Below are 11,261 nucleotides of genomic sequence, written 5' to 3' on the forward strand. Positions count from 1 at the left end.
CACAGAATAGCTGTCTTACATTCTTCAAATAACACAAAAGAAAAGTTTCACTAGGATTATGAACATTAGCCAATGCAATGTTCTAAAACTTGCATGGAAATTTTCTTAACAAAAGCATTAAATATTTTTGACTGTTGTGTTAACCTATTACATATTAACAAGAGAATTCATTTATAAACTAATGAGATTGTCAACAGCATGAGATATGTATCTTAATGTAAATTTCTCAACAAATTTTCTATATTTCCTGGATAGAATTAGCCAATTCTATTGTATTTTTAATAATAATATAATTAAAATATTTAATTATCAAACTTATATTAAATAAGACATTTTTAGAAGAAAAATGGTTTCACCACCATTTGTATGTACAATTTTTTAAACAAATTAATAAAAACATATTCTCAACTCATACCTAACATTCACTCACTGGCAAAAAAAAAAAAAAGTTAAATGTTTTTCATAAATTTCTTGACAGTTTAGATTATCAATAAGATCATTCTTAAAGTGCATTGAGCTTAACTTATGTTTGTTAACAGAGCTCTATAAATTAAATTATTATATTATTAGTTAGTTTTGTCTTAGACATTTTCTGTTCAAAAAGTGTGTACATTAAAAACAAAAATATTCACAATTTTCTGAAGAACATTTCCCTATACCATAATCTTGTGAGGCTCATTGACTTTACGTTCAACTTGGGCCAGATATTTGTCAGGAATGCCAGCCTCCCTATAAATTAATAAAAATAAAGAGTAAATTATTATCAAAGTTTTTCAAAGCACAATGCAAATTTCAAAAGGTAGATAAATGTTACACCAATCAATAACAAGGAAATAACACTGATGATCAGTTATGATTTTAAAAATATATATCCATATTCATCTGAATAAAATGTAAGTGTTTATAATTTTCTAAGAAAAGGTATTGATGCTATTCAGCAAACTGTGAGCAAACAATTTGTAAATTTACCAATCTTTCATTTTTAACTACTTGATATAAAAGAGAAATGTCAATTGTTTAAAAATATTCAAAATAAAAAAAAAAATTCATCTTTTTCTATCCATAAGTTAAATAACTTAAATGTATTACATAGCTGTAAGAATTATTTTTTGTGTGCAATATTTATTTAAATACTAATTGAAGGTTTTGTATAAAAATCTCACAAAGTTATAAAAAAATAAAACAATAGAAATTGAAGGGAAACTTAGAAAAAAAAAATGTAAACAAAAAAATAAAAGATTCTTAAAAGAAGGCAATTTAAAAAAAAACTGAATTAAATGAAGAATCAACATGGACTCCACCTAAGTTGTTTCTTTTGGAAACTCAAATTTAACTTTCTGGTCCACAAGAGTTAAGTATTTATCAGGTATCCCCATAGCTCTGTAGAGAGGAGATATTAACATAATATCACAATAATATTGCTATTTTCAATTTTTTTCAACACTCAAAATCAGGTGTCTCTGTGGCATACATAGGGTGCAATATAACCAGCATGATGATCAGTCGTCTTGAATTTTTCCAATGAACTATTATGTACATATAAATGGAAACACAAGGATCCACTATTTAAAATCTCAGCTGGCATTGAAATTGAACTAGCCACTATCTGGTTCATTGCCTTTCCTTGTTGGCCAGCATACTTATATACTAGTTTGAATGGTGAGATAAATAGCTTGCATCATGAGCTTGGTTACAAATATTATTCAAGGCCACTGATGATCTTTTGTTCATAATTGTTACAGACTTTTGCTTTTTCCATTTGATTTTCTATCCCTTATATCCTGCTTTGTTCATGTGTTTGTAATGTTTCTTGTAAAATAAATTATGTTTATGCTGGTCACGTCTGGGTCTGCAAAGTCAAGTGAATCATTACACGCATCCTTAATCTTCAGAATCCAAGACATTGCCATTATTCTAATCTATGGATCTAGAAGTAGAAACTAATTGTTGATTAAAATTTATCTATATTCCTTTTGTTAACATTTATTCATTGGCTTTCATTGATAATAAATTTTCCACAATTATATTTTACTGAATAGTATGTAAGTGTAGCTAATGTTGTATCAGTATTCAAGACATTCCTTCAGGAATGAACATCATTATACCATATTCTAACTACTGCGGTAAGGCAAGATATGGGAAAGGGCAGGGTTCAAAACAGACAATGATGACCACAGCCTGGTATATCACAAAGCTTCTAAAACAAAACACAGCCTGGTATATCACAAAGCTTCTGTAACAAAACACAGCCTGGTATATCACAAAGCTTCTATAACAAAACACAGCCTGGTATATCACAAAGCTTCTTTGACAAAACACAGCCTGGTATATCACAAGGCTTCTATAACAAAACACAGCCTGGTATAACACAAGGCTTCTATAACAAAACACAGCCTGGTATATCACAAGGCTTCTATAACAAAACACAGCCTGGTATGTTACTTCAAAAGAGAAGATAATTAAATCCTCATCTGTCCAAGTGTTAACCTAGTCATGTATGTTAATAATAGACTTAAGCTCTGCTAAGCTGCTGGTTTTCCTGACTGATTCAGGCAACCAATGTCAAGGCTCTAATTGCACTAGGGAAAAAGGAGCACTTGTACAAATTTGTTCTATCATATAGAATTAATCTTTGTGTATTTCTGAATATTATATTAGGTGTATTTGTAAGTAATGGTTCATCACTTTATTCATTAATGCTACTTTACTTTTTAGTCTTACGTACTGAAGTGTCTCTAAATTTAGTGACTTAACAAATGGTGTCATTCTAGTCAAATGTGAATATTTGTTATAAATCTCATGGCTCTATTTTGCATCTTATTTTTCTTATTTTTTTCTTGAATTGAGGGTGTCCTAAACAGAGAATGCATATTCTAATATTGGTCTAACCAAAAATAAATAGCATTTTAGTTTTATGTTTTTGTTTGATTTGTAAAAATTTCTTTTGATTAATCCTAATGTTTTGTTTGAACTTTTAATAATTTCACCAATGGGGATTCCATGAGAACTTTAATTTTTTATAACACCTAGATAGTTTGAGATTTTAGTCTGTGTAACAGGTTTATCATGAATATTTTATTTGTTTAAGTTACTTTTGTTACTCTTAATGGTTGGCATTTTTTTGGGTGGTATTCTCTGAATTTAGCGGAGACTCAGCCTGAAAATTAGCATATGCCATTGCCAATTGAAATACAAAGTCTTTTTGAAAAGAGTCTACAAGACAGAGAGCCTACTTATAATCTGCCTATAGCTCAATCAGCTTACAGACAGTGCCTAAAACTAAAATACATTTTAATGTAACATTTATAACATTAAATACAAACCTCAATTCATTCAATTTCTTTCTTTTCACAGCCTCCAGTTTCATCCTCCTGGCTCTAGCCTCCTCATCAAGTTTAACACCTTCTTCAAAAAATGCATTGCGCTCCGCTAATCTCTGCTTCTCTTTCTCTCTGATCTGTGAGCGAATTTCATCAGTGTAAACAACTTTTTTCTTGTGGGCCACTTCCTCTTCCCTTTTCTGTTTTTCGACAAGCTCTTTCTGAGCTCTGAAGAAGATTTAAAACTAACATTTACCAGTGTCAATATAAGTGCATATACCAGTTTCTTGAGCATAATTTAAATAAAAAGACAATATCTATATATAAATTTTTGAGAATCAATTACAGTCTGGATAAAAATTGTTGCTTATTTTGACAAGTTTCAGATGTTCTTTAGAATTGAAGATTATAACATATTAGGCAAAACCTTCAGCAGGATGGTATGGGATAGCCATGGACAGGGTTCAAACCTGAGACCATCAAGAGCACAGTCCAGAGTGCATACCACATGACCAGGCAGACATCCATTATAGATATTGATAAGCCCCTAGAGAGTTTGGAGATCATAAATCTTCACAAACTTTGAGATAATTGTAGTTTGTAAAGGAAATATGTCAAAAATAAGATATTGACAGTTACAATAAATATTGAAAAATTTGTGTAATATTTTAAGGTTTACTTGCAATCTATAAGGCAGATGATGTTAAGGAAGGTCATCTGTTTCTTTGGTCTATGGTTAATGAGCAGGGTGTCATGTGGTCAGCACAACAATAAGCTACCTTTACTTCCCCAACTAAAGTCACGTACAAATTAGAGTTGGGTGGATTCAGGGTGGCTCTAAAAATCCAAAAATTCAAAATCCCAGTCTTCACAGAGATTTGAACCCAGTACCCCAGGTTCAGAGGTCAAGTGCTTAATAACTCAGCTGCTGTGCCCCCATGTAATATTTTATGGTGTTATACATATAAGTTTTTCCTACCTAAGAACTCTCTCAAATTCCAATCTTTCTCTTTGTGCCTGCACAGCCAGGAAGTGTTCCTTTTGGTGCATTTGGACACTCCTAGCCTCTTTCAGGCTCTCCTCCATTTCTGCTTTCTTTCTCTGCTCCTCTGCCTCTTTCCTGCGCCACTCTCTCTCAGTCTGCTCCTGGGCCCGCTTGGCTCTAAGAGCGTCCCTTTCTGCCTGCTCATCTCTAGCCCTCTCTTGTAAACTTCTCAATTTGGCCACTTCCTTTTCTTTTTCAATTCTAAGTTTTTCCTGCTCCTTTTCAAATGCTGCTTCTCTTTCCTGGTAATATATAACAAAATAAAGTTCTGAAAAGATTTTTCTCAAATGCCAAAAAATAAAACCATTTAAGGCATCTAATTTTTGTAGCCAAATTTTTTGACTGTATTTAGCCAAGAAGAACAATCACAGTTAAAGACAAATATAGAAAGTGGAGGTTAAAAGTTTAAAATGAAATGAAACAAAATATATTAATTATTATTACAAGAGAATGGTAGGGGAAGACTAATCTACTTTCTAATATAACAAATGGCTGATAATTGGGTTTATCAACAGATAAATAAATGAAATAGCTACTGTCATGGATGAATGTGTGTATGTATGTATAATCTATTTTTACACTCTGCGCAAATGACCGGACGTGTGTTTTGTTGTCAGAGAGTGGTTAGACAGAGTCCAGCTTGTGTGTGATATGCAGTAAAAGATTATTAAAGGTCTGTGTTTTATCTAGTGATTGAATTGTTTTATTTCGTTAACTACAGCTGAACCAGGGACACCTAGACGTAGCAAGACTTAAGGTAGTTTCTACAGAGTTATAAGTAGATAGAGTTATATAATAGGAAAGCTGTGACAGCTACAAATGAGTTGAGAGGTTCTATTTTAGTATAAGTGCTGAAATAATAAGAGGACTATGATGACTTACAGAAATGGTTGAATTAGAAGAAATTATAATTTTATGAGGGTTCTTTGTATAGAAAAGCTGGTAAAAGGCCAATCCTTCATTCACAGCTGCTAAAAGAAATCTTTTCCTTAGTTCAAAGATTATAAGTGGCATTAATTTTTTATTGGACACTCTTCTACTTTGTATTATTTCCAGAGCCATTATCTATATACTTTGAACTCACAGCTTTCTGTTTCTGGAACTCTAAAACTTTCAACTCTTCTGCTTTTTCCTGTAGTTTCTTCAGCTCTTTGCGTTTCAGTATTTCATCATTGGCTTTATTTAGTTCTTCCTTGATGACAGAAAAAAAGGGAAATAAATCATCATTACATTAACAAATTAGCTTTTTTTTAAATTTATGTTAGCAGCTTGCTTAGTAAATGTTTTTTGATGATTTAAGGATTAGAGTGTACAATTATTTTTTTTTTTGGTATTATGTACTCTTTAACAACTATTTAAGAATTAATAAGGAAATTAAGTATAAGATATCTTACTCTTAGAGCTATTTGTTCAGCTTTCTTTTTTTCAATTACATCTTGGTCCTCTTCCATTAATTTCTCAATATATCTGAGAGAAAAAAAAGTTACTTTTAACATATAAATAATAAAATGTTACCATTGTTTATATAATTTCAATACCCTCAAGTCACTAGCCCCAAGATACCCCTTTTAAAAACAAACTCTTTGGAAAAGTGCTTGATCTGAAAATCAATGTAAGCCTAGTTAGACTAAAATAGCCCCCTGCATTGTTATAGAACAAATAATTGTTTTCTTAACAAATTAAAATAAAAACTGGTTGCAAATTTCATAAATGTTTTTATATTTTAACATACATATAAGCAAAATTATAAGAAAAAAGTAAAGTTCCCCTTTCAGAGCTTGCAACCTATAGGGCGAATGATGTTAAGGTCATCTGTTTCTTTAGCCAATGGTTAATGAGCAAGGTGTCATATGGCCAGCTCAACAATCAACCGCCTTTACTTTCCCCAACTTTAGTCAGTTACCAATTAGAGTTGGGTGGACTCAGAGGTGCCCAAAAAATCCCTAAATTCAAAATCCACATTTTCACTGAGATTTGAACCCAGGATCCCAGGTTCGGAAGCCAAGCACTTAACCACTTAGCCACCATGCCCCCAGACCATGCAAAAGTAAAGTATATTAATATTTGAATAAAAACCATTACTTTAAACATTTGTTTTTGTACTAACCTCTGCATCTGGAGGTTTTCCTGATCTTTGCGCTCAAGTTCAAAAAGTTTATCTTTTTCATTTTCATCAATTTGTTCCAAAAGTTTGGCAGCTCCAAGAAGTTGCTCTTCTTTCCGTTTCTTTTCAATCTCTTCATAAATCTTAATTGCATTTGCTCTATCAACCTAGTGTTAGAGACAAAGAGATTAACAGCTAGAAATGATTTCACTTTGAGACATAAACATAAAAATTGACAAATCAAATCAACAGGAAATAAGTACAATGATCAACAACAATATACCTAAAACAGAAAATAATTTTGCATGCATTTGATTTGATTACTTCTTTTTTTACCAACTCAAATTGAAATAGCTGATAATCTTCTCATGGTTAACTCATTAAAAATGTTAGCAACTTAATTGGTCTAAGAACAAAAGAATAATGAAGTATTTTGTTATACTGACTTCCATCATGAGGTCCAATCTTTTTTCTTCTTCTATCATCTCTTTCTTTATGAGATCTTTCTCTAATATCTGGGCGTCTCGAATGGCGTGACATTTAGCATTCAATATGACCTAAAATGACAAATATAGCTGTTTTTAATTTGAAATCCTGTTTATCAAACTTGCTGTTCAACCGAGGCCAATCCTTATAAAAGGCCTGAACACTGACTTGCAACATCACAACATGTGGGCAGTTTAGACCAATAGCTCATTGCCATGTCACAGGTCTGTTAGACGTGGCATCAAGATATTGGTCTAAACTGCCCATAGTTTGTGGTGTTGCACATCCTTGCTGAGGCCTTCTATAATGAATGGTCTTAGTTCAACCTGCATTTAGAAACATTCTTTTCTCATGCAAAATTTTATAGCTCAATGAATAGTTAAGCACACTCAATAAAAAATGGTACATCTGACAAGATGATACAACATTGCTTTAAAAAAGCAACTAATATTTAAGAAAAATGTGAAAATCCTTTTCTTAAATATTAGTTGTTGTTTTTTTAGATTTTCAGTAACCATATGTAGAAAATAAATAATAAAAAAAACCCATTAAAGTTTGGACTAAAAGAATGAGAGTGTAATATTATTGATGATTAATGTTTCTTAGGAAAAAAAAGCTTAATGATTAATTTAACATATTAAGTTCAAAAAGTTTATTAAGTTTTTAGCACCTCATTCAAGTGTTTTATTTCATCTTCTTGCTCTTGCCTCATCTCATTGGCTTTTGTCAACAAGTGCTCCGCCTTTTCTTTAGCTTCCTCTTCCAGGTCATTCAACTTTGCATTTTTCTGTCTTGTTAAATCCAACTGCTTCATGCGATTTTTACGCTCCTGCACTTCATCCTAGGAAACAAAATATTTTTTTTATGAAATTATATCTTTAGTAAAAGAAATCTTTAAGATATTTAAGAAAGTGTACGAGCGCTTTGCTTTTGGTGAAAGGTGAATTCAAAGCATATCATAGCAGAGAATTTATAATCAAGCCTAAGCCTCTTTAAAATGGAAATAGATTTTGTGTTTATTGAGCAAACAAAGAACTACACATATGGGAAGTGCCTTTCACCATTTTTGTGTCTTAAATATCTGATAATTTAAGATTCTAGGGATTACGATTCTGTACAATTCATTTGTATTCAAAAAACTCTGCTTGGTTGAAATTTCACTTAGGTAACCAAGCAGTTTATGTCACATTGCCAAAAAATTCCAAATGCTAAAATGTGATTGTGTTTTTTTCAGAGCTCATGGTATAAAAAGAAAAACAAAATAGCTTCAACTCATTCAGTATTATAATAAGTACTGAATTTTATTGGTGTTTTTTTTTTTAGCAAAAGAAGGAAATATAATATTTCTTTTTATTAACATTTTCACTGGCTTAAACCAGAGCACCGAAGACAGTTCATCGCTAATGTGCATTCATGACTTACAACTGCACTTCTGACACATTATATAGATATAACATTTTTTAATGAGCAACTTTCTTAAGAAAAGGTTGTCATCAATTTTTTTGTTACCATGGCCTTTTCTCTTTCTTGTTTTAGCCTCTCTGCCTCAGCCTCTCTCTCCTCTTTAGTTAGAACACGAGATGCTTGCAGAATGCGAAAGAACTGGTCTCTTGGTATGATGATTGAATCACCTGAAGGATCATCTGATGGTACACTGCAGAAAAGTTTAATCAAGCTTTAGTTATCTATGTAGCATACTCTTAGATTTAATGCAAACTCATTAAAAACTAAAATTAAAATCTAAATATGTATCAGGCAGAAAAACAATTTTAAAATGCAATGCCAATAAATGAAGGAAATTTGTGCTGGTATTTGATAATTACAAAATATTAATTTCAATTACAACTCTGGTTGTGTGTGCACTTTGGAGATACCACAAGGTCCTCAGGGAGTGCAAAGACCTTCCTTAAGGGAATGGTACCATGAAAAAAAAGAGGCAGACAGAGAAAGCGATGGAAAGACAACATAAAGGAATGGACGAGCCTGCAATTGGGGGAGATTCTGTCCAAGTTGAAAGACAAAGAGGAATGAAGAAGGATGGTCAACAGATCTTGTGTGGTACCCCAACAGTCCAACAGACTAAATAAGAGGTGAGGTGGTGTGTCCTTCCCTCTGTCCTTTTTTCTTCTACATATCATTCAAGATTACAAATGTTTCGTTCAAGCACTCCAACTGACTCAATATTTATAATTAGAGTTAGAGAAGCCCTAAGTTTAAACAGCGCTGCTCTTCTGTATAGTAATTAGGTGAATCTGTTAATTAAAGATTTGAACTTTGCTAAGTCATTGGATTTCCTTGCTGATTCAGGCAATTCATCCATAATGGCACTAGGGAAGAAGGAGCATTTATACAATTTGTACTATCATATGAAATAAGAATATGAAAAGTGCCTTTATCTTTGAGTCTTTCTGATTATTTTATTAGGTTTTGTTTTTGTATTTGTAAATTGTGGTTCAGTGTTTAATGTATTATTGCTACTTTATATTTAGTCTTCTATTCTGAAGAAGTGTTTCTAAGTTAAGCGATTGACTTACACAAGTTTTCTAATTAAATCCTTAGTTATCACAGTCACAAGCTCCTTCTGTGGTTTTGCCTCTCCCTTCCTTCTTCGATTATTTCTTTCTTGGGCTAACTGTTCAATTCCAACCCCTTCATTGTAAGAAGGCATTTCCTGAAAGATATCCAATAAGATGTTAAATTTTTACAAGTTACATTGTTATTCCTTTGATAATAAAGAATAAATTAGTTAGAATAAGTTAGAATAAATAAAGGTATTGTAAAGACCTGCACATCTTGGAATTTCTCCTTGAGCTTCACATGCCTGATCTGTTGTGACTGTAACTGACCAAAGAGGGATTCATCAATTTGTGAATGATTACTAAGGGTCTTGTACTGTCTTGTTTTTCCTCTTCTTGATCCGCTGGAGTTTGAACCCCCTGAGAATGATGTTGCACTTCCTGGCTGTAAAAACAAAAGAAAACTCAATGTACTATTCATAAAAGTTTTAACCTGAAAAAATTACAAATTTGAAGTCAGCTAAATAATGAAATAAAATTAAAGAATCTTTATGTTTTGTATAATACATTTGTTTATTTAATTAAATGAAGAATTACAATATCTTTAGAGGATATCGATGTGTCTTGATTTAACTGGATAAAAGATTTAATGGCTATATGCTTTTCAATTTGATCTTTAATTTTTTAATTAAACCTTTCAAAAGATTTTTATTAACTGCTAATAGATGCAATAATGCATAACAATGCACTTTTAGAAGTTTTATAATGCACCTTGTCAAATGTTATTTGTAAAAAAATGTCCTGTTGTTATTTCTAAAAATTCCCATATTTGTAACCTATTATTGATTTTTTAAAACAATATCTTATTAGATATCCCAGATAAAATTAATAAGCTGAAGAAAAAGAAATGAAAACATTGCATGCTGCATTTTAAAGAAAACAGTCTGCTCTTTGAAACAGAATTTCTATTTTATCAATGGATGTATATTTTTTTCACTAAAAATGCATTTTTCAGGTCATCAATCTATTCAATCTAGAATCTATATCTGTTGTCTGTATGTTAGTCAGCGTTAGTTTAGATATTATATCTCTTCACTGTGTCTCTTTCTCTACTCTAGATCGACTCTATTATATTTCTATGTAATTAATTAAGTTTATAATGTCAACTTAGTGGTGATATATATATATATATATATATATATATATATATATATATATATATATAGTAATTTAAATTTAAGTCTGTTGTGGAGACTCAATTCTACGATTACTATAAGTATAATACCCACTATAGACTATAGGCCTATAATTAGTATATAATTACTATATGAGTTTGAGTGTGAATACTAGATCTTTATATGATATTATAGTCATGTCTAGTATCATACTAGACCTCTAGTATCATTTAGTATGACTCTATGACTTACTTAAGACTTAGTTTACTGAGTTTAGACTTACTAGACAGTATGAGTGTTAGTCGTCTTAGAAAACTTAATTTAATGATTTTAATGAAGAATCAGATCAATACACTAAAATTACTTTCAATTAGTGAATTACATAGGTCTAGATCTAACAAATCTTTTAATTAACAGATAACTATTTGAACATCAGTTAGTTAATGTTTATTTCAAGACAAATACACTTTACCATAGCCGCTGTTCCTTATCAAACAAGCTCAATGATTTTCTAACTGTAGTTGTAGCAAACCATAACACCTCGGAGGAAGATTATTTTGTAGTCATAGAAACATTTCATACGCATGCGCTTTAATCTGTAAGGTAAGCAACTCT

At 31.3% G+C, this 11,261-nt stretch overlaps 1 protein-coding gene across 2 annotated transcripts; it reads right to left on the reverse strand.

Annotated features, from left to right (window-relative positions):
- Window positions 1–435: 435 nt before the first annotated feature.
- LOC106077595 (cilia- and flagella-associated protein 45-like) lies at window positions 436–11,260 on the reverse strand. Of its 2 annotated transcripts, XM_056009761.1 has the most exons (13): window positions 11,119–11,260; window positions 9,740–9,916; window positions 9,490–9,626; window positions 8,465–8,609; window positions 7,626–7,796; window positions 6,916–7,026; window positions 6,473–6,636; window positions 5,760–5,832; window positions 5,450–5,557; window positions 4,300–4,607; window positions 3,324–3,548; window positions 1,302–1,380; window positions 436–729 (listed from the first exon to the last, which is right to left on the reverse strand). In XM_056009761.1, exons 1-12 carry the CDS (start codon window positions 11,119–11,121, stop codon window positions 1,302–1,304), a joined length of 1,701 nt encoding a protein of 566 aa, XP_055865736.1. In that variant the 5' UTR covers window positions 11,122–11,260; the 3' UTR covers window positions 436–729. The 2 variants fall into 2 exon arrangements, with proteins under 2 accessions (XP_055865736.1, XP_055865737.1); XM_056009762.1 differs by lacking the exon at window positions 1,302–1,380.
- Between the last annotated feature and the right edge of the window lies 1 nt (window position 11,261).

The sequence above is a fragment of the Biomphalaria glabrata genome, chromosome 14 (assembly GCF_947242115.1).
Source record: "Biomphalaria glabrata chromosome 14, xgBioGlab47.1, whole genome shotgun sequence".
In the NCBI taxonomy this organism is placed as follows: domain Eukaryota; kingdom Metazoa; phylum Mollusca; class Gastropoda; family Planorbidae; genus Biomphalaria; species Biomphalaria glabrata.